Source organism: Crinia signifera, chromosome 19, assembly GCF_055691185.1.
Source record: "Crinia signifera chromosome 19, ASM5569118v1, whole genome shotgun sequence".
NCBI lineage: Eukaryota > Metazoa > Chordata > Amphibia > Anura > Myobatrachidae > Crinia > Crinia signifera.
In genome coordinates this window covers 12,595,844-12,622,699 of record NC_139226.1, presented here as the reverse complement: position 1 = coordinate 12,622,699, position 26,856 = coordinate 12,595,844, and the positions used below count along the sequence as shown (strand labels likewise).

General features: G+C 50.6%; 2 protein-coding genes across 3 annotated transcripts in view; both read left to right on the top strand.

The window, feature by feature from the left end:
• The window catches only part of LOC146042136 (zonadhesin-like), a 38,763-nt gene extending 12,297 nt beyond the window's left edge, over nt 1-26,466 (top strand). Inside the window, exons 5-7 of one of the 2 annotated variants that reach the window (XM_083162061.1) lie at nt 24,490-24,678; nt 25,252-25,440; nt 26,202-26,466. In XM_083162061.1, coding sequence (XP_083018187.1) covers nt 24,490-24,678; nt 25,252-25,439 — 377 coding nt within the window. In that variant the 3' untranslated portion in view covers nt 25,440; nt 26,202-26,466. Of the gene's footprint in view, nt 1-168; nt 358-1,601; nt 2,261-24,489; nt 24,679-25,251; nt 25,441-26,201 lie in introns of those variants that run through there. The other variant, XM_083162060.1, reaches the window with a different exon arrangement.
• On the top strand, nt 12,238-20,383 carry LOC146041783 (chymotrypsin inhibitor-like). The gene is made up of 4 exons (XM_083161680.1): nt 12,238-12,390; nt 15,046-15,091; nt 15,984-16,028; nt 20,166-20,383. Exons 2-4 carry the CDS (start codon nt 15,061-15,063, stop codon nt 20,381-20,383), a joined length of 294 nt encoding a protein of 97 aa, XP_083017806.1. The 5' UTR covers nt 12,238-12,390; nt 15,046-15,060.
• Nucleotides 26,467-26,856: the final 390 nt, after the last annotated feature.

The following is a 26,856-nucleotide window of genomic DNA, read 5'->3' as shown; positions in this document are numbered from 1 at the left end:
TGATGTCTGCCGCCTCCCTGGACAATGTCAGTGCAAGACCGGATATGTCCGTAACAGCAAAGGAGCCTGTGTTCTTCCCAAGCAATGTCCTCCTAAAAGTAAGGGCGGTTGCCACGACCTGAGTATAACAGGTCATGGTCTATTACTCATTGTCTTCTTCTAATTTAGAAGCTTGTCATGGTGCTAATGAGGAGTACCAGCCATGCCCTTCCAGTTGCACACCTACCTGTGAAACCCGGAACCAAAAATTGAAATGCTCCAAGGAATGCCGCCTACCTGGAAGATGTCAGTGCAAGCAAGGATATGTCCGCAACAGCGAAGGAGCCTGTGTTCTTCCCAAGAAATGTCCTCCTAAAAGTAAGGGAGGCGGCTGTGTGCCAGGGGTGTAATAAATGTTGTTGTAGCTGATGTGACTGCTGTGTGGTGTGGTGGGAATTAAGTGTCTCTGCCCTCCTGAGTGCACATGTATGGGGCAGCACATGTGCGTGGAGGACATACTTGACCTTTAATGGCCTGCACTGACCCTTAATGTTTTTTATCACTTTGCAACTCGTTGGCTTTGTACACAGTCGGCGAGATCTTAAGCCGGCCATACATCAGGAAGACCTGCTTCCAATCATGATGTGTCCAGATTTTCCTTCAAATCACTGGCAGTATTGATGGTTTTCGGACACACAATGTACTCACAATGTGCACACAATCTGTCAACAAACCTTCTGCTGTATACAATCAAGGGGTCAATGCTTGTTGCCAAGGGTTAATACTCATTGTCAGGGGTCAATGGTCATTCCCAAAGTTAATGCTCATTACCAAGGATTAATGCTCATTGCCAGGGGTTAATGCTCATTGCCAAGCTGTTATGGAAGAGACAGATGCTAAAGGTCATATTTGACCTACAGGGTGAGATTTAATAGGATGAGAGATTTAGAAAGTGAGAGATTTTGTGAGAATTCTCCAGTTTTTTTAAAGCGGCAATCATTTGCACTTCAAAAACAAACTGGTTTGCAGTATAAATGATTGCCGCTTTAAAAAAACTTGAGATTTCTTACCAAATCTCTCACTTTCTGAATCTCTCATCCTATTAAATCTCACCCCTAGTGTCTGACAGTGAGCCCAACGCTGTGCTCCTTGTAAGCCGCTAAAGGTCAAATATGATCTCTAGTGTCTGTATTCTCCAAGGTGGAGGAGTGAGGGGAAAAGCAGCGGGTGGAGAAGCATGTGGGAAGGTGGTGGCGAGAGGAGGAGTGCGATGAAAGGTGGCTGCAAGGGAAGGAGGCGTCAAATTACCAATTGCATGTGCTTAAAAGCACAATCTGGTCCCAATCACGACTGATCAGAGGACCAACCATTCGACTCGCGGCACCACACACTGCACGATTAGGTGCACACGATGCAATCTGTCTTACAACCCCTCGAGATTGTACGAATGGGTACAATCTCATTCTGGTGTATGGGGGCCTTTAGTCCACTGTGGATTCATTTATTATTAAAAAAAATTATTAACAATTTATTATATAGTGCAGCATCTTCCGTTATGTTTTACAATAGGAGACAGTGATACAACAAACTGGGTATTATTGTTTTTCTTTATTTCAATTCAGGATCTTGCGCCGGACCCAACGAGGAGTATAGCACGTGCCTTTCCGCTTGTCCAATAACTTGTGAAAATCGGAATAAAATTTCTGCGTGCACCCTGGATTGCCGTCCACCAGGATGTCAGTGCAAGAAGGGGCATGTCCGGAATAGTAACGGAATCTGTATACCTCCGGAACGCTGTAACCTATCCGGTTACGGGAAATGATACAGACATATATGTTGTTGTATGCAGTGTGTTCTCTTCACATCACAATAAAGCTGAGATCCTCCCTATTATGTCTCTGTATAACAGTAATCCTCGGACCAATAACTGCATTGTAATGATGAATTGTCATCTCTGTGCGGGAATGGTGGATGATATAGATGCAGGTACACTAAGGGGGGTATTCAATCTTTGTCGACCTCCCGCAGTCATCTGCCGACGGGGGAGATGGCTGCGGGGCCCTATTCAATGCTGTCTTCCCCAACAGCATTGAACAGGGTTTCTCCGCAGAACGAGCCCGACATCACAAGCTGTCGGGCTCGTTCTGCCGAGAAAAGCCGGAAATAGGCGAGCTCCCGTCCGGAGCTCGTCTATTTCCGTCATCAACTCGCGGCCACGCCCCCTTCTCGCCGCTCGGCGGCCGGGACATTGAATCCCGACTGCTGAGCTCCGGGCGAGCTGACCGAGAACGGTAGAGGGGCACGGCTGTCGCGCTAGCTCGACAGCCGTGCCCCTAACATTGAATACCCCCCAAGATACGTGGTTATATTGTTACATGTGGATAATAGTCGGTGAGCTCTGTTACACACACTCTCTATTAGTGACGTACAGTATTCGCAGGTAGTGGTGAACTTGACCAATCAGGTGCTTTGCAAAATTAATAAAATGACTTGTTATTCAAGATGCTGATTGGCTGTCATGTGTTGTGAGAGGGGAGGGGATTAGATCTAACTCATAAGCATCATGAGAGCAGTACCACGTGTGGTGTAGAGACTGGGGGTAATTACAATGGCTGACAGGAGGGATACTTACATTGGCATCCCGATGGTCAGAATCCTGACGTGGGTTTGTTAGATATATGTACCCTCTCCCCCGATCCCTCTAAACCAGGCATGGCCAAACTATGGCCCTCCAGCTGTTGTAAAACTACAAGTCCCATCATGCCTTACCACAGTTTTGCTGTTAGGGGATGCTAAAACTATGGCAAGGCATGCTGGGATGTGTAGTTTTACCACAGCTGGAGGGAAACAGTTTGGTCATGCCTGCTCTAACCCTAATGCTATCTACCAGATGCCTAACCCTAACCCTCTCCCCCTGCAGCTTAACCCTAACCCTCTCCCCTGCAGCCTAACCCTAACCCTCTCCCCCTGCAGCCTAACCCTAACCCTCTCCCCTGCAGTCTAACCCTAACCCTCTCCCCTGCAGTCTAACCCTAACCCTCTCCCCTGCAGCCTAACCCTCTCCCCTGCAGTCTAACCCTAACACTCTCCCCTGCAGCCTAACCCTAACATTCTCCCCTGCAGCATAACCCTAACCCTCTCCCCTGCAGTCTAACCCTAACCCTCTCCCCTGCAGCCTAACCCTAACCCTCTCCCCTGCAGCCTAACCCTAACCCTCTCCCCTGCAGCCTAACCCTCCCCTGCAGCCTAACCCTCTCCCCTGCAGTCTAACCCTAACCCTCTCCCCTGCAGTCTAACCCTAACCCTCTCCCCTGCAGCCTAACCCTAACCCTCTCCCACTGCAGCCTAACCCTAACCCTCTCCCCTGCAGCCTAACCCTAACCCTCTCCCCTGCAGCCTAACCCTAACCCTCTGCCCTGCAGCCTAACCCTAACCCTCTCCCCTGCAGTCTAACCCTAACACTCTCCCCTGCAGCCTAACCCTAACCTTCTCCCCTGCAGCATAACCCTAACCCTCTCCCCTGCAGTCTAACCCTAACCCTCTCCCCTGCAGCCTAACCCTAACCCTCTCCCCTGCAGCCTAACCCTAACCCTCTCCCCTGCAGCCTAACCCTAACCCTCTCCCCTGCAGCCTAACCCTAACCCTCTCCCCTGCAGCCTAACCCTCTCCCCTGCAGTCTAACCCTAACCCTCTCCCCTGCAGTCTAACCCTCTCCCCTGCAGCCTAACCCTAACCCTCTCCCCCTGCAGCCTAACCCTAACCCTCTCCCCTGCAGCCTAACCCTCTCCCCTGCAGCCTAACCCTAACCCTCTCCCCTGCAGCCTAACCCTAACCCCCTGCCCTGCAGCCTAACCCTAACCCTCTCCCCTGCAGCCTAACCCTAACCTTCTCCCCTGCAGCCTAACCCTCTCCCTCTCCCCTGCAGCCTAACCCTAACCCTCTACCCTGCAGTCTAACCCTAAACCTCTCCCCTGCAGTCTAACCCTAACCTTCTCCCCTGCAGCCTAACCCTAATCCTCTCCCCTGCAGCCTAACCCTAACCCTCTCCCCTGCAGCCTAACCATCCCCTGCAGCCTAACCCTAACCCTCTCCCCTGCAGCCTAACCCTCCCCTGCAGCCTAACCCTAACCCTCTCCCCTGCAGCCTAACCCTCCCCTGCAGCCTAACCCTCTCCCCTGCAGCCTAACCCTCTCCCCTGCAGTCTAACCCTAACCCTCTCCCCTGCAGTCTAACCCTAACCCTCTCCCCTGCAGCCTAACCCTAACCCTCTCCCCCTGCAGCCTAACCCTCTCCCCTGCAGCCTAACCCTAACCCTCTCCCCTGCAGCCTAAACCTAGCCCTCTCCCCTGCAGCCTAACCCTAACCCTCTGCCCTGCAGCCTAACCCTAACCCTCTCCCCTGCAGTCTAACCCTAACACTCTCCCCTGCAGCCTAACCCTAACCTTCTCCCCTGCAGCATAACCCTAACCCTCTCCCCTGCAGTCTAACCCTAACCCTCTCCCCTGCAGCCTAACCCTAACCCTCTCCCCTGCAGCCTAACCCTAACCCTCTCCCCTGCAGCCCAACCCTCCCCTGCAGCCTAACCCTAACCCTCTCCCCTTCAGCCTAACCCTCTCCCCTGCAGTCTAACCCTCTCCCCTGCAGTCTAACCCTAACCCTCTCCCCTGCAGCCTAACCCTAACCCTCTCCCCCTGCAGCCTAACCCTAACCCTCTCCCCTGCAGCCTAACCCTAACCCTCTCCCCTGCAGCCTAACCCTAACCCTCTCCCCTGCAGCCTAACCCTAACCCTCTCCCCTGCAGCCTAACCCTAACCTTCTCCCCTGCAGCCTAACCCTCTCCCTCTCCCCTGCAGCCTAACCCTAACCCTCTACCCTGCAGTCTAACCCTAACCTTCTCCCCTGCAGCCTAACCCTAATCCTCTCCCCTGCAGCCTAACCCTAACCCTCTCCCCTGCAGCCTAACCATCCCCTGCAGCCTAACCCTAACCCTCTCCCCTGCAGCCTAACCCTAACCCTCTCCCCTGCAGCCTAACCCTAACCCTCTCCCCCTGCATCCTAGCCATAAGCCTCTCCCCTGCAGCCTAACCCTCTACCCTGCAGCCTAACCCTAACCCTCTCCCCTGCAGCCTAACCCTAACCCTCTCCCCCTGCATCCTAGCCATAAGCCTCTCCCCTGCAGCCTAACCCTCTCCCCTGCAGCCTAACCCTATCCCTCTCCCCTGCAGCCTAACCCTCTACCCCTGCAGCCTAACCCTATCCCTCTCCCCTGCAGCCTAACCCTCTACCCCTGCAGCCTAACCCTAACCCTCTCCCCCTGCAGCCTAACCCTAACCCTCTCCCCTGCAGCCTAACCCTAACCCTCTCCCCTGCAGCCTAACCCTAACCCTCTCCCCTGCAGCCTAACCCTAACCCTCTCCCCTGCAGCCTAACCCTAACCTTCTCCCCTGCAGCCTAACCCTCTCCCTCTCCCCTGCAGCCTAACCCTAACCCTCTACCCTGCAGTCTAACCCTAACCTTCTCCCCTGCAGCCTAACCCTAATCCTCTCCCCTGCAGCCTAACCCTAACCCTCTCCCCTGCAGCCTAACCATCCCCTGCAGCCTAACCCTAACCCTCTCCCCTGCAGCCTAACCCTAACCCTCTCCCCTGCAGCCTAACCCTAACCCTCTCCCCCTGCATCCTAGCCATAAGCCTCTCCCCTGCAGCCTAACCCTCTACCCTGCAGCCTAACCCTAACCCTCTCCCCTGCAGCCTAACCCTAACCCTCTCCCCCTGCATCCTAGCCATAAGCCTCTCCCCTGCAGCCTAACCCTCTCCCCTGCAGCCTAACCCTATCCCTCTCCCCTGCAGCCTAACCCTCTACCCCTGCAGCCTAACCCTATCCCTCTCCCCTGCAGCCTAACCCTCTACCCCTGCAGCCTAACCCTAACCCTCTCCCCCTGCAGCCTAACCCTAACCCTCTCCCCTGCAGCCTAACCCTCTACCCTGCAGCCTAACCCTCTCCCCTGCAGTCTAACCCTTCCCATCGTTATTGTGCATCTCGTTAACGAATATCAGACAGTGTGTACCGAGCTTAAGAGCCTAATTCAGAGAAGTATGCAAAGCCGATGTTCCAGGGAACTAAGCGATTATCAGCAGACTGCGCATGTGCTACGCTCACATTGTGCGTGCATCAAGGTGCCAATGTGTACCCATACACAAGGTTGCCTCTGCAAAGTGATTGACAGGAAGTGACAGTTTTGGGTATTAACGTGGTGTTAGTGAGGAGTGGTTGTAAAAACAGTTAGGGCCATGGTGGGAATTGAACCCATGACTTCAGCGCACAGTAATCCTAACCATTATAATCATTAAGTAAATCATACACCTTACCCAGACAGATGCACCCATACATCATTCATACCACTTATCCAAAAGATTGACACGGACAACAGAAGTTTGGTGTTAAAGGGCTCAATTTTTTTTTTTCTTACAGGAGGGCGGCCTGTCTCATGGCAAAATGTTGTCCCTCCTCTATCTATGGTGGCGGGGAGAAGAACAGGTCCTAGAGAAAATCTAGAGACCAGAAAAATATTTACAAGAAAAAAATAGCATAAAATAAATAAAACATTCACCAAAGGGCCATCTGCCCTAATGGCCAAGGATCGGCCTTCTGCCACTATCACTGACCGGCAAACAATTGGTAAGGGAAGTGGTCAGTTTCCCTCCTTCTGCAGTCAGTGTTTCACCCAAGAATGAGGCTTCTCTAACGCTGACGGAGTCCCGGCCAATATGGTCCACAGAACTCCTGAGCACACTGTTTCATCAGTGCAAAGTTCAGACTGTAACATTATACTACATGTACCTCAACCATGAATGTATTGTCCCAGGATTAAGACAAGGTTGAAAATCACTGGACTAGTAGTGACCTTTGTCTACTGGGAAAAACATATATTAGAAACTAAAATAGTCTAAATCAGCTTAAGGGAACATATATATTTGTATGTGTATATTCCCTTCTTATCAAGCCTAGGGTCTAGGAGTGGCACAAATTAAGGGCGGCAGGAAGCCAGGACCCTCACCCGGTACATGTCACTAGCTCCGGGGAGTTTCAGGGGCTTGGAGAGGCAGCTGGAACTGAAGGCATGCTGGCAGGGCTGCTCTCCTCCTCCGTTGCTGACCTACAGGGCAGCGGGAGCAGGTGAAGAGGCTGACCGGCCAAGTGGAGGCGCTGAGCCTGGCTGCAGGACTGAGTGCCGGGGATGGTCTGACCAGGTACTGGGGGGGGGACTACAGTGTGGTGCCTAGGGGCGTCCTGACCCCCAAATCCGGCCCTGGTCCTACCACCATTTATATTCATTTGACAAACACCCAATATCATACCTCCCAACTTTGCGAGTCCAGCAGGCGGGACACTGCTGCTGCTGCGCGCCGACATTTTCGGGGTGTGTGGCCTAATTCAGGGGCGTGGCTTATACTCGCGGCTCTCCCGCAAGGCCACGCCCCCATTTTGCCGCTATGGGGGCATGACCCATGCGCACAGCGTTTATTCCCCGCTGCTTAGCAGCTGACAGGGGGGGGTCCCAACAGCCCCCCCACACCACGGGACACTGCCGCACGCGGGTGGGACAGCGGGACAGGCCCTAATAATCGGGACTGTCCCGCTAAAATCGGGACTGTTGGGAGGTATGCAATATACTTCTTCTAAAGATTATATTGTATACCAAAGCAATAATATATACATTTATAGTATATTCCTACCACGTTATATTACAACCCTTTCTGACATAGAATTGAATTGTCAGTATACTGCCTGACGTAGAATGATTACTGTGTCAGTATAGGTATGTGTACTGAGGCTTGTTTAACTGAAGCTAGTGCAAAAACACAACAACCTGAGATCACTCACATCAGACTAATGAAATATACTGCATATATTTTATATTTGTATCAGTCCTAGTACACCTTACAGGGAGAAATTACAAATAAAATCAATAAAATCACAAGAGGGCCACCTGCCCAACATAACACAACTTAGGGCAACAGCTCAACTAAAGTGGTGTTAGGGTCCCCCTGCAGCGCTGATGTCCCTATTCATGTCATGCCTCTATAACATGTAGCTTGGGACAGAGGGTATTTCTCTGCAACATGTGCGTTACAGTGAGGAGCATCTGCACAACGGTAACTATGGGCCTCATTCAGACCTGAGCTCAGTACAAATTTGTTTGGAAAATGGGCAAAACCATGTGCACTGCAGGTGGGGCAGATGTAACATGTGCAGATAGAGTTAAGGGCCCTACATACGCAGAGATGTGTGCCAGAGATACATAACGGGAGATTCAGCACAAGAGATTTCACTCTTGTGGCTCATTTCAGACAATGAGCCACATACAGAGAGATTTGTGTCAGAGATTCAAATTGGGAGATTCAGCACGGGAGATTTCAAATCTGTCACAGAAAGTGAAGTACAACACTGCACTTCATCACAAAAATTTTATTATTACTGAACATTACTTATTACTCTTTAATAAGTATTCTTTCACCTCCCCCTAATATTGCCCCCCCCCCAAAAAAAAAGTTAATCATTGGTGGCTAGTGGTTCCCCCTGCACCGACCGACCCCCCCCATATGCAAACTTTTAAACATTGGTGGTACAGTGGGAACATACATAAAAAAAAATACTTACCAAGTCCGGGGTCCAGCGTCTCGTCCAGTCATACAGACAATCATTTTGTAAAATAAAAAAATGGCATGGGGTCCCCCCCCCCAGGCATGACCAGCCCCGGGCTTTTTGAGTGGTCCTGGTTCCCAAAATCCAGAGGACAAAGTGCGTGGGGTCCCCCGGATTTTGGGGACCAGCACCAGGCTCTTGAGCTGGCCCTGGTTTCCAAAATACGGGGGGACAAAATGAATAGGGGTCCCCCGTATTTTGGAGACCAGCACCAGGCTCCACTAGCAGGGGGTGTAATGCCATAGCCAGGGGACACGCTTGATGGTGTCCCGTGGCCAAAGCATTACCCACCCTAACTAGTCAGCCCAGGCCGGGAGTTTTTGGGGAGGTGGGGACCCCCCAAATAAGGGCTGCAGCCCGGGGCTATCCCCTGCACCCCTGGGCGGTGGGTGCAGGGTTGATAGCTTGTTTAACAGTAATATTGTCTTTTACAGTAGGACTACAGGTCCCAGCAAGCCTGCCCCACATGCTGGTACTTGGGAGAACCACAGGTACCAGCATGTGGGGCATTAAAGGCCCGCCGGTACCTATAGCCCCCCTGTAAAGGAAATATTAAAATAAAACACACAAACACTGGTTTTAAAATATTTTATTAATCTGATTCTTCTTTTTTCACCCAGGGGAGCTCAGCCCCCCAGGGCTTCTGCGGCATCTTCACCTGGGGGCGGCAGCCGCCTAAGCTCTTTTGCATGGCTGCCGCCTCCCAGGGCTTCTGCCTCTTCATCTGTGTTCTTCACCTGGGGGCGGCGGCCTTTTAAGCTCTTTTGCATTGGCCGCGCCTCCCAGGACTTCAGGAGCTCTTCTCTCCTTCTCCGCCGTCGGACTGACTTCCCCTACCCCGTCTCGAGCTGGCTAATATAGCCAGCTCTAGGGGGCGGGGCCACTGGCGTAACTATAGGGACGCAGCCCCCGCGGTGGCGGGGAGGCGCCGGGTGTCTGCGGGCGCTATTTTTTCTCAGCCAGCTCCCCACTGCTTGTGGGTGCAGCGGGGAGCTGGCAGGGGGGTCCGTGCGGCGCGGAGGTACCTGTATTCAGGCAGGGAGAGCCTGGAGGTCCCTGCGCCTGCGGCGCTGAGTAGGATGTTGCCGGCCGGGGTCCCTGCAGTGAAGTGGAAATAACGCGCTATCTCCGGCGGAGATAGCGCGTTATTTCCACTTCACTGCAGGGACCCCGGCCGGTAACATCCTACTCAGCGCCGCAGGCGCAGGGACCTCCAGGCTCTCCCTGAAATTAATACAGGTACCTCCGCGCCGAACGGACCCCTGCGGGGGGCAGCGGCAAAATTGTCGGGGGGGGGGGGGGGCGCGAAATTGTCCCGGCGGGGGGGAGCAAAAATTTGCGTTACGCCACTGGGCGGGGCAATGACGCGGCGAGCCGTGATTGGCTGGCCGCGGCCATTTTGAAATTTAAATATATATATTTTTTTTAAACATGTCCGCCGCGCTGCCGCCCCGCTGCCGCCCCGCTGCCGCCGAGAGGAGAGGTGAGGTGGGGGTGGCGATGGGTGCTACAGCTGGTGGGGGAGGGGGGTCAGGGGTGGCGGCGGCAGGTTCTGCGGCGCGGGGTGCGGCGGGTCTGCGGCGTCCGCAGTCGCTCGGCCCTGCTCATCTGCCCGCAGCCACACATGCGGGAGATGAGCAGGAGCTTTCTGAGCGACTGCTCTATATTGTACAGCCCGTCCATTCTGAATCTTGGACAGATTCAGAACGGCGGGTGCGCGCATGTAAATCGCTGTGTGGGCTATATACACAGCGATTTACATGCATCTTCAGGCATTTTCTGAGCGATTTGTTAGAATCGCTCAGAAAATGCCTGAATATCGTGCTGTATGTGGGGGCCATTAGATTTGGGTGAGTTATTTTGTTTCTGTGCAGGGTAAATACTGGCTGCATTATTTTTACACTGCAATTTAGATTTCAGTTTCAGCACACCCCACCCAAATCTAACTCTCTCTGCACATGTTACATCTGCCCCACCTGCAGTGCACATGGTTTTGCCCATTTTTCCAAACAAATGTGTACTGAGCTCAGTTCTGAATAAGGCCCTATGAGAGGGTGACTTACATACAGTGGGCGGGATGTTATAACATCCGCAGCCCTGTTTCCCCCCTTCGCCGGCCACCGCATTCTTAATGACCGCATATGCTCTAACATATGCGGTCATTAACGCAAGGGACAGCTCTTGCGATAAGAGCTGTCCCTTGCGATGCGGGGCCGGTGCTGGACTTCCGGGTCTGTGACCCGGAAGTCCATCTGCGTATGTGCAGAGCACGGCGCTGGCCGCAGGGCATGCTGGGAGGGATCCGTGTTGGATTACTCACACATCGATGCGATAAGAAGCCCATAGGCTTCTGCAGGGATCTCCAGCTTTTGCTTCCCTCCGCAGCGGTGACACTGCGGAGGGGGCACAGAGCATACGGAAATTGCGGTAAAAACCTGATAACAGAGTTTTTACCGCATTTCTGTTTTAGAGAATCTCCCCCAGTGTCTTATCTTCATTTAACAACTGTGCTGACAGGAATAAGCTGGAAGAATTCATAAACTGACTTTATTTTATTTAGCCTATGTTACCCTATAGGTAATTAGCTTGCATAGAAATAGAGATATTATTTCAATGCCATCATTAATGTAACGGGCGGCGTTTGTGCAGGAGGCGTTTGGATGACCCCCAAAGCTGCAAATTTCCCAGCTTTTCAGGTCAATCAGAATAACCTCCATAGTGTATAATATGAATAAATATAAAAGTAGGAATAGCTTATGCGAATAGATATTTTACATCAACATCCATTCGTGTGCCAGTGGGAACCTCCCCCATGGTCGCCAACCATCAACTGATGCTGAAAGCGCAGGCATATGTAAGGGTGGTCCAGACCCCTCGCTGGGCGATCACATATGCTACTGGCCCTGCCCGACACCTCACGCCCCTCTCCAGCCCACGCTCGAAAAGCAGGGAGCATGCAACCAGCGAAGCGATTTTTCTACGAGTTCACACATGACACATACGCAGAAATGCTGCAGCACATGCACATATGCAAAACATCGGTCTGCTGTGCAAATCCACGCCTGAGTGAGTCAACCAGAATAAGGGCCATGGACCATTATGTAGAGAGACAGACTGATTTCATTAACACTAGGTTCCCTGTAATCCAAGGACAACAATACAGTATGTCTAGGCCCCAGGGCTTACTCATTAGCAGATAGACAGAGACTTGTTGGTTTCCCAGTTATTTATACCGTTATTAATTGTATAAACAAGTTTAATGTACACAACCTCCCAGGTTACAAACCGGTAGAAGAATAGCCCACATGATATGCAGATACTGTATACACTGGGGTTCCTTAGTCCCTGGTCAAAACTCTGTATATGTTTAGCAAATACAAACAAGCTATTGTCCAGTATGTTCAATTATACTGCAGACCAGAGGTATAACGCCAGGAAACCAATTGTATTACTACAAACTCACAATTGGTCACAACTTCTGGGTAATCAAGCACATTTACAATTCAATTAAGTATTTGATAAACAGGCACCAAATCCTATCACACCAAAACACACCCCTGACATGGTTAAAGTTACAAGGGAAACAATGGGAATGTGCTGGTTTCATTGAGAGGTCTTGAATAAAAGAGCTAAGTTGAGAAGTAGCAAAAATCCAGGACAGCACAGAGGGAGACAAGAGTTTGTGGGAGGAAGGCAGAAGGCGAAGGTGACGACTGGGAAGGTTGCTGGGACCTCAAGAGAAGGTACCTGTCCATTTTTACCCTCACACGTAACTTGCAAGTACAATTTTTGTTTGTAATTGCCTGTCTGTAAATTGTTTCATGTTTTAGGTACGGAGGTGTATATATATATATATATATATATATATATATATATATATATATATATATATATACAGGTTGAGTATCCTGTATCCAAAATGCTCGGGACCAGGAGAATTTTGGATAACGGATTATTCCGTATTTCGGAATATTTTAATATTTCAATGATGTATTTTGAAGTATCTTGCATTTATGCTGTATAAACACATAATATACACACAAATATATTTTATTACCACATAAAATACACACAAACATATTTTAATTGTTCAAAAAACAAGGTTTCAAAACGTGAAACAAAATGTGTGTACTATCTCAGCACTGAATTTGAATGCCAAGCAATCATTGTCTTGCACATATATAGTGCCAGTTACATATCATGTCCCCAGTGATGCTGTTACAAATGTCCCCAGTGAGTTTTTAGCAAAAAAAAATTTTTTTTTCACTTTGTGGAATGTCCGTATTTCGGAATAATTCGGATAACGGATATTCGGATACGGGATACTCGACCTGTATATATATATATATATATATATATATATATATATATATATATATATATTTAAAATAGCATATATGTCAATGTATAAATTATTCTGTATGGTTTGCTTTTGCCTGTAAATTTGTTGTGAACTCATATTTTGGAATCAATAGTTATAATTTGGAATCTGCATATACTGTATTATATAAGGCTCTGCAAGGTTGGACTATAGATTTATACGCCAAGGTATAGAATGTGTATGTATAATGTGCCAGGAGGATACATCCCTGCATAAAGTATATTTACCATGTGCTTGGATAGTAGTGATTGGTTTTAATCAGCGGCGTAACTACATTTTGGGTGCCCCCCCCCCGCCGTTAAAGGGAGGGCGCCCAGCCACTCACCCGCCCCTCCGCCTGCCGCACCAACCCCCGCAGTCTTACTTGGGTTCAGTACGCGCTGGTCCCGGCTCCCTTCTTCTGCTATGAGGACCACCACAAAATGTCCGCCCCATGCAGCAGACAGTTTCAGAGAACTGTGTGCTATATGGGGGCGGCCATTTTGTGGTGGTCCTCAGCAGAAGGGAGCCGGGACCAGCGCATACTGAACACAGGTAAAGACTGGGGATGGGGGGGGGGGGGGTTTGCGGGGGTTGGTGCGGCGGGCGGCGGGGTGTAACTATAGCACTACAGCCCCCGGCGCCCGCACATGCATAGCGCACCCCCCCCCCCCCCCGCGCGGTGGCGGGGGATGCGGTGCAATAGTTACGCCACTGGTTTTAATTGCTCTTCCTATCCACATAGTCCAGGGCTGGCCAATTGCGGCCCTCCAGATGTTGATGAACTACACATCCCAGGATGCTTTGCATTAGGTTTGCTATGTGACCATGCTGAAACTAATGCAAAGTATCCTGAGATGTGTAGTTCATTAACATCTGGAGGGCCGGTGTTGCCCAGCCCTGACATAGTCAGTGAGCCGGGGTGATATAGCTCTGTAAAGCAGGCATGTCCAAACTCTGGCCCTCCAGCTGTTGTGAAACTACACAACCCAGCATGCCTTGCTATAGTTTTAGCTCTCCCTTACAGCAAAACTGTGGCAAGGCATGATGGGACTTGTAGTTACACAACAGCTGGAGGGCCACAGTTTGGACATGCCTGGTTTAAAGTATATTGGACCTTTTTAGTTCCCAGACAGAGTTCTTTACCCTATGAGCCAATCACAGACATATGTATCGGAATGCTTATGTGCATCCCTGTGTGATTGGACAAGTGATTATATTGCCCTATTGTTATGAGCCAACCTTGTAAAGTCTATTATAATATAAATACAGATGATAACTACATAAACCCATTATATCAATATGGTATAATAATATAGTTTAGAGAGATTCCACTCTCTCATAATTGCTAACCTAGTTGGGACCATTATTATTATTATTATTATTATTATTATTATTATTATTATTATTATTATTATTATTATTATTAGAGAGATACTATATTAAACACTCTACACCTTTTTGCCCTTATTCTGGTTCACTTGCAAGGCAAATTCCTTCTCAAATGGACAAAACCATGTGCATTGCAGGGGGTCAGATGTAACACGTGCAGAGAGAATTAGATTTGGGTGAGGTATTTTGTTTCTGTGCAGGGTAAATACTGACTGCTTTATTTTTACACTGCAATATAGATCTCACTTTGAAACAAAACCCCACCCAAATCTAATTCTCTCTGCACAAGTTACATCTGCCCCACCTGCAGTGCACATGGTTTTGTCCATGTGAGAAGGAATTTACCTTTGCGAGTGATCCAGAATAAGTCTCTCTATCTCCATCTCACTCTCTCCTGATCTCACTCTCTCCTGATCTCACTCTCTCCTGATCTCACTCTCTCCTGATCTCACTCTCTCCTCATCTCACTCTCTCCTCATCTCACTCTCTCCTGATCTCACTCTCTCCTGATCTCACTCTCTCCTGATCTCACTCTCTCCTTATCTCACTCTCTCCTTATCTCACTCTGTACTGATGACAATTAATGCTCACACTCAGATTTACTTTCAGTGATAAGAAGAGAAAATGAAGACGGTTCTTCAGTTTGTGGGAGCAGGTGAGTTCTGTTATGACTACATTACACTGCTCGGTTGTGAGTCAATCAGAACTTGCAGACGGGCAACCAAAAAGGAGGCACTACAGCAGCGGCTCCAGATTGGCTGTTGGTCCATGAGCTCTGATTAGCTTGCGGCTGGATCCATATGTGAAATGCCGCCGGCGCTTTCTCTGGCTGCCACCCGGAGCCCCAGCTAGAATGAGCTGGTGGCACTGATCCAACTCAGGGATCCCTGCCTAAATTTTCAGTCCCACGCCCCCCGAATTCTGCTGGAAGGCATTTTCACATAAGCCTTTTATAGAATTTTTCAGAATAAAAAAAAAAAAACACCATCTTACATAAAGCAAATGCAAACCTAACTACACACGGTTACACAATCTCATTCACATTATACCACATATAGTGCCTCTGATTCATATTATACCACATAGTAATGCCCCTTAGTCACATTAGGACACATAGTAGTTCCCCTTATTCACATCACATCACTTAGTAGTGCCTCTTACTCATGTTACACTACACAATAGTACTCCTTGTACATGTATGCAACACAGTAGTGTTGCTTATACACACTGACCACAGTAGTAGTGCCTCTTACACTTTATACCCACAGAGTTCCTTGTGATGGCTTGACACCATACATGCCATGCCAAAAAAGGAAGCTGTTTGGACAGTCTTTTCTGTTGAAATTACTGTGCAGGGCTGTGGTGGAGGGTGAACTAGTTCCCCCTATCATTTGGAACCCAGTTCCGCCTTGTTCCCCTCCAGATAAATGGTAACAATGAAAGCAATTAATAATGAAAAGTACTAGTTAGTGTGCGCACTGTGGTTTGTTCCTTTTTAAAGTAGCAGAAGAATTGTTTAATTAACTTATTATTATTTTTCCCTTCAGTCCTGTGTCTGGCTTTGGTGAAAGGGGACTACGGCTCAGGACAAGGTCAGTAAAATGTAGTGTTCTATAATGTGTGTGTGTGTGTGTGTGTGTGTGTGTGTGTGTGTAAATAAAAAAAGAAATATATATATATATATATATATATATATAATTTTTTTTTTTCTTTAAGTAACAGATTCTTATATAGCGCAGCATATTCCGTTGCGCTTTACAATATCAGACAATTATACAACAAACTGGGTATTTACAGACAGTCAAAGGTAGAAGGGCCCTGCTCGCAAGCTTACAATCTACAGGCAGATCGGCATTAGTTCCACCAGAATGCAAAGGGTCCTAGTGGGCTGTATGATACGGTGACCCAGCAGTTTGGCAAGGGGTCAGGAGGATGGAAAATGTGAAAAAGAAAGAGAGTGGATATGTATGGCCTGTACAGTGGGGATGTGATTAAATATATAGTTATTCTTGTATGGGTCCACAATAAAGGGTTACAATGAGGGGTTAGGAGGAGGGATTGGGCATAATGTTAGGGTGAGGGGTTAGGTTTAGGGGCATGCTGGTACTTGCAGTTCTACCAATATCAGCATGTTCTGTTAGCCATGGGTATTCCGATAATTGTAGTACAACTGTACTTGCCATTCCCAAATACCTGAAATGCAGCCTGGGATTACTGGTACCATTTTTGATTGATAGTGCAACCCACCTGGGAAATTCAGCTCATGTCGAACAGTATGATGTTGATTCCCCAGCAGCAAACCCACCATCCCTGGCTGCAGTATCCCAGTGTTTCTATCTGCATTTTCGTTTCTGATTTAGCTTGTATCCGCATCGGTTATGAGCACCAGTGCTGGCACTTGCGGATTCCCCAGAAGCAGACCCACCATCCTTGGCTGCAGTAACCCAGTGCTTGTATCTGCATTTCCGTTTCTGATTTAGCTTGTAGCAGCGTCGGTTATGAGCACCAGTGCTGGCACTTGTGGATTCCCCAGCAGCAGACCCACCAACCAACCCACCAGTGCTGGCACTTGTCTCTGGGGGAAGACATACTTTATTTTATATCTTTTTAAATAATTATTGATTTTTGGCCACATATTGAAGACACTGTTACATTTAATTGAATGTGACATGGGGCCTTATTCAGCAGAGTCAAAACTGTTGATGTCGGGCAGATGGGCAACAGACTCAGTTACGGGTGCTTCTGTAAGCCAGGAGTGTAGCCATTACCTCTGTAGTAGTGGTCCATGTGGCTGCTGTTGGGTCTGGTGGTAAGAAGAAGTCAACTATAATATATGTTCTGGAGTCCTCTGGTCTTCTGAGCACACACCTGAGGGACAGAACATGGGCGCAGAGGGCCTGTTTATCCTTACGTCCCCCCGAACATGTGCACCCCCCCAATGTTTTTCATTACTTTCCGCTTGTCTCACGTCTTCCTGTCTGAGTAACGGAGTCCATTGCAGATTTGTGAGCTTTGTGGGCTGCTGACACGACCTGAGTATAAGAGGTCATGGTCTATTACTCATTGTCTTCTTCTTCTAATTTAGGCCTTTGTCCTGGTGCTAATGAGGAGTACAGGGATTGTGCTTCCGCCTGTCCACCTACCTGTGATAATTGGGACAAAGGAATAGCGTGCATTCAGGTCTGCCTTCCTGGAGAATGTCAGTGCAAGACCGGATATGTCCGTAACAGCGAAGGAGCCTGTGTTCTTCCCAAGCAATGTCCTCCTAAAAGTAAGGGAGGTGGCTCTGTGCCAGGGGTGTGACCATTGCTGCAGTATTCAGTGTGGGCTGTGTGCCGGGGGTGTGACCATTGCTTTTGTATACAGTGCGGGCTGTGAATCAGGGGTGTGACCATCCATTGCTGCAGTATTCAGTGCAGGCTGCGGACTCTGGTGGGAAGAGAGGGTCCAGCAATGAGTGTCCATAAGTTCCAGGGTCTCTGCCCTTCCCTACATACCCAGATAGGCCAGCACATGTGCAGGGAGGCCGTGTTTGGCCTTCATGGGATCTGGTCGATAAATCGATAATGTATAGGTCAACACCAAAAGGTCAACCACTGGCGTAACTATAGCACCGCAGCCCCCACCATCGCGGGGGGGCGCTGTGCATATGGGGGCGCCGGAGGCTGCGGTGCGATAATTAAACCTCCTCCCAATCCCCCGCAGGCTTACCTATTTCGCTGGTCCCGGCGGCTCCGTTCTTCTGCTGAGGACCACCACAAAATGGCCGCCCCCATATAGCACACAGTTCTCTGAAACTGTCTGCTGTATGGGGGCGGACATTTTGTGGTGGTCCTCAGCAGAAGAACGGAGCTGCCGGGACCAGCGCGAAAGGTAAGGCTGCGGGGGATTGGGGGGGTTTGAATGGGCGGCTGGGGGCGCCCCCCCCCCCATAACGGCGAGGGGGGGGCACCCAAAACGTAGCTACGCCGCTGAGGTCAACATACACTGCGTCAACAACAGTCACAAGGTTGACACTGACAAAAGGTCAACACACTCAAAAAATCCACATTGACATGGCAACGCTTAACACACTTACAGGTTGACATGAGTTTTTTACGATTTTTGGGACTTTCTCATACATTTGACCTCGTGCATGTCAACCTTTTACCAATGTGGACCTAGGGCATGTGGACCTTTGTCAGTGTGCACCTAGGGCATGTGGACCTCTGTCAGTGTGCACCTAGGGCATGTGGACCTCTGTCAGTGTGCACCTAGAGCATGTGGACCTCTGTCAGTGTGCACCTAGGGCATGTGGACCTTTGTCAGTGTGCACCTAGGGCATGTGGACCTCTGTCAGTGTGCACCTAGAGCATGTGGACCTCTGTCAGTGTGCACCTAGGGCATGTGGACCTCTGTCAGTGTGCACCTAGGGCATGTGGACCTTTGTCAGTGTGCACCTAGGGCATGTGGACCTTTGTCAGTGTGCACCTAGGGCATGTGGACCTCTGTCAGTGTGCACCTAGGGCATGTGGACCTTTGTCAGTGTGCACCTAGTGCATGTGGACCTTTGTCAGTGTGCACCTAGGGCATGTGGACCTTTGTCAGTGTGCACCTAGTGCATGTGGACCTTTGTCAGTGTGCACCTAGGGCATGTGGACCTCTGTCAGTGTGCACCTAGGGCATGTGGACCTTTGTCAGTGTGCACCTAGGGCATGTGGACCTTTGTCAGTGTGCACCTAGGGCATGTGGACCTTTGTCAGTGTGCACCTAGGGCATGTGGACCTTTGTCAGTGTGCACCTAGGGCATGTGGACCTCTGTCAGTGTGCACCTAGGGCATGTGGACCTTTGTCAGTGTGCACCTAGGGCATGTGGACCTTTGTCAGTGTGCACCTAGGGCATGTGGACCTCTGTCAGTGTGCACCTAGGGCATGTGGACCTTTGTCAGTGTGCACCTAGGGCATGTGGACCTTTGTCAGTGTGCACCTAGGGCATGTGGACCTTTGTCAGTGTGCACCTAGGGCATGTGGACCTTTGTCAGTGTGCACCTAGGGCATGTGGACCTCTGTCAGTGTGCACCTAGGGCATGTGGACCTCTGTCAGTGTGCACCTAGGGCATGTGGACCTTTGTCAGTGTGTACCTAGAGCATGTGGACCTTTGTCAGTGTGGACCTAGAGCACGTGGACCTTTGTCAGTGTGCACCTAGGGCATGTGGACCTTTGTCAGTGTGCACCTAGGGCATGTTGAACTTTGTCAGTGTGCACCTAGGGCATGTGGACCTTTGTCAGTGTGCACCTAGGGCATGTGGACCTTTGTCAGTGTGCACCTAGGGCATGTGGACCTTTGTCAGTGTGCACCTAGGGCATGTGGACCTTTGTCAGTGTGCACCTAGAGCATGTGGACCTTTGTCAGTGTGCACCTAGGGCATGTGGACCTCTGTCAGTGTGCACCTAGGGCATGTGGACCTTTGTCAGTGTGCACCTAGGGCATGTGGACCTTTGTCAGTGTGCACCTAGGGCATGTGGACCTTTGTCAGTGTGCACCTAGGGCATGTGGACCTTTGTCAGTGTGCACCTAGGGCATGGCTTCCTGCTGTATATCCTATGATCCTCACCCGGCCATCAGTTCCACGTGCTGGCACCAGCCCCAATTGTTCACAGTTGCCACGGCCTGAGTATAACAGGTCATGGTCTATTATTACTAATAGATTAATTAATAATTACTCATTGTCTTCTGCTTCTAATTTAGGCCCTTGTCCTGGTGCTAATGAGGAGTACACGGATTGTGCTTCCGCCTGTCCACCTACCTGTGATGATTGGGACAAAAGAAAACCGTGCATTAAGATCTGCCTCCCTGGACAATGTCAGTGCAAGACCGGATATGTCCGTAACAGCAAAGGAGCCTGTGTTCTTCCCAAGCAATGTCCTTATAAAAGTAAGGGAGGTGGCTGTGTACCAGGGGTGTGACCATTGCTGTTGTATTCAGTGCGGGCTGTGTGCCAGGGGTGTGACCATTGCTGTTGTATTCAGTGTGGGCTGTGTGCCAGGGGTGTGACCATTGCTGTTGTATTCAGTGTGGGCTGTGTGCCAGGGGTGTGACCATTGCTGTTGTATTCAGTGTGGGCTGTGTGCCAGGGGTGTGACCCAGGGGCTGGCTGGCAACTTTTAGCCTAGGGGGCAAGTCCAGAGCACTGGCCCATACCCCCCATCCCTCTGGAAGGCTGAATGCTTGTGCGCGCCTGAGGCGTGCTGAAAAATTAGGCGTGTGCCCTATCATAAGGGGCCGTGGCCTGTACCTGGATTGTATTGTGTACCTGCAGATTGCACATTGTGATGCTAATTACACATTATGCCGCACACCTTGATACCCATTGCACCCCATACTGTGATGGCAATTACCCAATGCTCCCCACACCGTAATGCCCATTACACCCCATACCATGATGCCCATTACACCGCACAATGTGATGTCCACAGTGCCAGATTTGCCCCCACAGTGCCAGATACACATATGCCCCCACAGTGCCAGATACACAAATGCCCCCACCAGGGCCGGTGCTACCCACTCAGCAGCTCCTGCAAAGCAGGGAGGCGCCATGCTGAAAATGCGCTGTCTCCCTCCCTGCTCTGCTAAAGCTGCCTCAGCCCTCACTGTCAGCGCCTGTCTAACAGCGGGCGGCAGTATGGAGAGGCTGCGCTGCTCCCTGCACCACGCACACTGTCCTCCTCCTCCTGCGACCTGCCCCCTTCTTCCTCATGGACACTTGCGCTGTCTGTGAATGCCTGGATGACATGTCATGTCTGGATCCACCCCCTACCCATTGCTCCCTGTGCCTGTCAGCTGTCAATCAAATGACAAACGCCTCCCCTTCCTTTCCTCTTCTCAGTGTGCTGTGCCAGGGCCGCTGCCAGTCCTCAACACTCCGCCCCCTCTATCTCCTCCCCTCTTCTTCCATCTCCTCCTTCTCTCCCCTCCTTTCCCCCTCAGTCACGAGTGCTGCACATACTTTTTGTACTGCTTTTGGATTGCATCGCACACACATTGCATGCATGCTGTGCGATGCGATCTAGCCCATAACGTATGGGATTCTCGCAGCGTGTATGGGCACCTTTAGTGCCTGCAACATTTTGCGGACGCAGCACTGAGATGGTGTATGCATACATGTACATGCACCCGAGATCCTCCATAGGATCGCATGTTGCATACACTCCCATAATCGGGCTGCAGCTTGTTGCAATGGCAATGTGAAGGGCGCAAAATGTATGGTTTGCAGGAAGGCGCCGGACACCCTAGCACCGGCCCTGGCCCCCACAGTGCCAGAGACACACATTCCCCCACAGTGCCAGATATGCCCCCACAGTGCCAAATACACATATGCCCCCACAGTGCCAGATATGCCCCCACAGTGCCAGATATGCCCCCACAGTGCCAAATACACATATGCCCCCACAGTGCCAGATATGCCCCCACAGTGCCAAATACACATATGCCCCCACAGTGCCAGAAATGCCCCCACAGTGCCAGATACACATATGCCCCCACAGTGCCAGAGACACATATGCCCCCACAGTGCCAGAATTTCCCACCAGCAACTCACCATTGTTGCTGTCTCTCCATCTGCTGCTGGGCAGGGGGGTGTCCGATGGGGTCCAGCAGCCCTCCTGCTCCCCCGGGCCGCTTAGCCAGTCACTGGCTGCGGGCTGCGCTGGTCACCATCCACCTCCTCCAGGCAGCCCTCCTGTGCTGGCCGCGGCTTCCAGAACGCGGCCGCGTTCTGGAAGCCGCGGCCAGCACAGGAGGGCTGTCTGGAGGAGGTGGATGGTGACAAGCGCAGCCCGCAGCCAGTGACTGGCTAAGCGGCCCGGGGGGCACATGGCACCCTGCCCCCCGACCCAGCTTGTCTCTGGTGTGACCATTGCTGCAGTATTCAGTGCGGGCTGTGGACTCTGGTGAGAAGAAAGGGTCCAGCAATGAGTGTTCAAGAGTTCCAAGGGTCTCTGCCCTTCCCTAATACCCAATTAGGCCAGCACATGTGCAGGGAGGCCGTGTTTGGCCTTCATGAGATCTGGTCGATAAATCGATAATGTATAGGTCAACACCAAAAGGTCAACAACAGTCACAAGGTTGACACTGACAAAAGGTCAACACAATCAAAAAATCGTCATTGACATGGCAAAGCTTAACACACTTACAGGTTGACATGAGTTTTTTACGATTTTTGGGACTTTCTCATACTTTTGACCTCGTGCATGTCAACCTTTTACCAATGTGGACCTTTGTCAGTGTGCACCTAGGGCATGTGGACCTCTGTCAGTGTGCACCTAGAGCATGTGGACCTTTGTCAGTGTGCACCTAGGGCATGTGGACCTTTGTCAGTGTGCACCTAGAGCATGTGGACCTTTGTCAGTGTGCACCTAGGGCATGTGGACCTTTGTCAGTGTGCACCTAGGGCATGTGGACCTTTGTCAGTGTGCACCTAGGGCATGTGGACCTTTGTCAGTGTGCTCCTAGGGCATGTGGACCTCTGTCAGTGTGCACCTAGGGCTTGTGGACCTTTGTCAGTGTGCACCTAGGGCATGTGGACCTTTGTCAGTGTGCACCTAGAGCATGTGGACCTCTGTCAGTGTGCACCTAGGGCATGTGGACCTCTGTCAGTGTGCACCTAGAGCATGTGGACCTTTGTCAGTGTGCACCTAGGGCATGTGGACCATTGTCAGTGTGCACCTAGAGCATGTGGACCTTTGTCAGTGTGCACCTAGGGCATGTGGACCTTTGTCAGTGTGCACCTAGGGCATGTGGACCTCTGTCAGTGTGCACCTAGGGCATGTGGACCTCTGTCAGTGTGCACCTAGGGCATGTGGACCTTTGTCAGTGTGCACCTAGGGCATGTGGACCTTTGTCAGTGTGCACCTAGGGCATGTGGACCTTTGTCAGTGTGCACCTAGGGCATGTGGACCTTTGTCAGTGTGCACCTAGGGCATGTGGACCTTTGTCAGTGTGCACCTAGGGCATGTGGACCTTTGTCAGTGTGCACCTAGGGCATGTGGACCTCTGTCAGTGTGCACCTAGGGCATGTGGACCTTTGTCAGTGTGCACCTAGGGCATGTGGACCTTTGTCAGTGTGCACCTAGGGCATGTGGACCTGTCAGTGTGCACCTAGGGCATGTGGACCATTGTCAGTGTGCACCTAGGGCATGTGGACCTTTGTCAGTGTGCACCTAGGGCATGTGGACCTGTCAGTGTGCACCTAGGGCATGTGGACCATTGTCAGTGTGCACCTAGGGCATGTGGACCTTTGTCAGTGTGCACCTAGGGCATGTGGACCTGTCAGTGTGCACCTAGGGCATGTGGACCATTGTCAGTGTGCACCTAGGGCATGTGGACCTTTGTCAGTGTGCACCTAGGGCATGTGGACCTTTGTCAGTGTGCACCTAGTGCATGTGGACCTTTGTCAGTGTGCACCTAGGGCATGTGGACCTTTGTCAGTGTGCACCTAGGGCATGTGGACCTTTGTCAGTGTGCACCTAGGGCATGTGGACCTCTGTCAGTGTGCACCTAGGGCATGTGGACCTTTGTCAGTGTGCACCTAGAGCATGTGGACCTTTGTCAGTGTGCACCTAGGGCATGTGGACCTTTGTCAGTGTGCACCTAGGGCATGTGGATCTTTGTCAGTGTGCACCTAGGGCATGTGGACCTTTGTCAGTGTGCACCTAGAGCATGTGGACCTTTGTCAGTGTGCACCTAGGGCATGTGGACCTTTGTCAGTGTGCACCTAGAGCATGTGGACCTTTGTCAGTGTGCACCTAGGGCATGTGGACCTTTGTCAGTGTGCACCTAGAGCATGTGGACCTTTTGTCAGTGTGCACCTAGGGCATGTGGACCTTTGTCAGTGTGCACCTAGGGCATGGCTATTTACCTCCTGTATATCCTATGATCCTCACCCGGCCATCAGTTCCACAGTGCTGGCACCAGCCCCAATTGTTCGCAGTTGCCACGGCCTGAGTATAACAGGTCATGGTCTATTATTACTAATAGATTAATAATTACTCATTGTCTTCTGCTTCTAATTTAGGCCCTTGTCCTGGTGCTAATGAGGAGTACACGGATTGTCCTTTCAACTGTCCACCTACCTGTGATAATTGGGACAAAAGAATACCGTGCTTTGATGTCTGCCGCCTCCCTGGACAATGTCAGTGCAAGACCGGATATGTCCGTAACAGCGAAGGAGCCTGTGTTCTTCCCAAGCAATGTCCTCATAAAAGTAAGGGAGGTGGCTGTGTACCAGGGGTGTGACCATTGCTGTTGTATACAGTGCGGGCTGTGTGCCAGGGGTGTGACCATTGCTGTTGTATACAGTGTGGGCTGTGTGCCAGGGGTGTGACCATTGCTGTTGTATACAGTGTGGGCTGTGTGCCAGGGGTGTGACCATTGCTGTTGTATACAGTGTGGGCTGTGTACCAGGGGTGTGACCATTGCTGCAGTATTCAGTGCGGGCTGTGTGCCAGGGGTGTGACCATTGCTGTTGTATACAGTGTGGGCTGTGTGCCAGGGGTGTGAACATTGCTGTTGTTAACAGTGCGGGCTGTCATACTTTTGACCTCGTGCATGTCAACCGTTTACCAATGTGGACCTAGAGCATGTTGACCTTTGTCAGTGTGCACCTAGGGCATGGCTTCCTGCTGTTTATCCTATGATTCTCACCCGGCCATCAGTTCCACAGTGATGGCACCAGCCCCAATTGTTCAGTTGCCACGGCCTGAGTATAACAGGTCATGGTCTATTATTACTAATAGATTAATTAATAATTACTCATTGTCTTCTGCTTCTAATTTAGGCCCTTGTCCTCGTGCTAATGAGGAGTACACGGATTGCGCTTCCAGATGCCCAATTACCTGTAAAAATTGGATCATAGCAAGGAAATGCGCCATGGAATGCCACCTACCTAGAAGATGCCAGTGCAAGCCAGGATATGTCCGCAAGGGCGATGGAACCTGTGTTCGTCCTATACAATGTTATTTTTAAAGTAAGGGCGGGGGATGTGTGCCAGGGGTGTGACCATTGATGTTGTATGTGGCTGCTGTGCGGTGTGGCGGGAATTAAGGGACTCTGCCCTCCTGAGCGCCCACGGGGGGAGCACATGAGCTGGGATGGCATGCTTGACCTTCAATGGCCTGCGCTGACCCCAAATTTTTATATCCGTTCACAACCTGCTGGCTTTGTGGCGAGATCTTATGGCCTGATTCTGTAAGGATTGGTCCCCAGTGTATTCGGACCGATGGTGCGGCTCTGCGCATTCGTATAGTCAAATATATGCATGCGCTGTACGATTGAGGCAATCAGTCATCGAGGCGTTCGCTGAGAGGAAAATGGGCAGTAGGAGGACAGGGGGCTGACACATGGGGATGCCTAGTGTTTCCTGGGTGTGCTCACAAAAAAGGTGGTTGCACCAGAAAAAGGATGGGCGTCCCCATGCGAACTCAAAGCCTGCACGTCACATGACGTCATCGCCCGCCCCATTTTTGGACGTTTCCGAGCCAAATAGAAGTCGGTATAGACTGTCTTTTATTTGGCATGGGGAAAATTTAATGATTCTTCCCCCATACTCTCGAATGTGATTAGATGTGTCAGCTATACATCCATTCGCATGCTTCCAAGGGGATCTGCGGGGTGGCATTATGCCGCTCGCTAATCAGTGAACGACAGCTGCTTAGCGAGCGGTACTGAATCGGGCCCTTCGTCCACTGTGGATTTGTTACTTTACTGTTTTTCTTTATTTTAATTCAGGATCTTGCGCCGGACCCAACCAGGAGTATAGCACGCGCCTTCCCGCTTGTTCTGAATCATGTGAAAATCGAAAAAAAATTCCGCTTGCACCATGGATTGCCGTCCACCAGGATGTCAGTGCAAGGGGGGGGCATGTCCGGAACAGTAAAGGAATCTGCATGCCTCCGGAACGCTGTAACCTGTCCTGTTACGGGAAATGATACAGATATATATGTTGTATGCAGTGTGTTCTCTTCACATCACAATAAAGCTGAAATCCTCCCTATTATGTCTCTGTATAACCTATTCAAAATGCTGATTGGCTGTCATGTGTTGTGAGAGAGGATTACAGTTAGTGTCTTATATAGCGCAGCAGATTCCATTACAGTGTCGTATATAGCGCAGCAGATTCCGTTACAATGTCTTATATAGCGCAGCAGATTCCGTTACAATGTCTTATATAGCGCAGCAGATTCTGTTACAGTGTCTTATACAGGGCCGGCGCCACCACTAGGCAGAGCTAGGCATTTGCCTAGGGCGCCGGCCACTGGAGGGCGGTAATGAGCCGCCTAGGAGAGGTACCATAGAGGTACCATTGAAAGCTGGGAGCAGGACAGGTAAGACAGTGGGCTTCCCTCTCCCTCCCCCCCCATCCCGCCCGTGAATCAACGCTATC

Coding starts and splice junctions, on each gene's coding strand:
- LOC146041783 (XM_083161680.1), top strand. CDS start 15,061: ATGAAGACGGTTCTTCAGTTTGTGGGAGCAG. Junction 15,092..15,983: donor TCTTCAGTTTGTGGGAGCAG/GTGAGTTCTGTT, acceptor TTTTCCCTTCAG/TCCTGTGTCTGGCTTTGGTG. Junction 16,029..20,165: donor GGACTACGGCTCAGGACAAG/GTCAGTAAAATG, acceptor CTTCTAATTTAG/GCCCTTGTCCTGGTGCTAAT.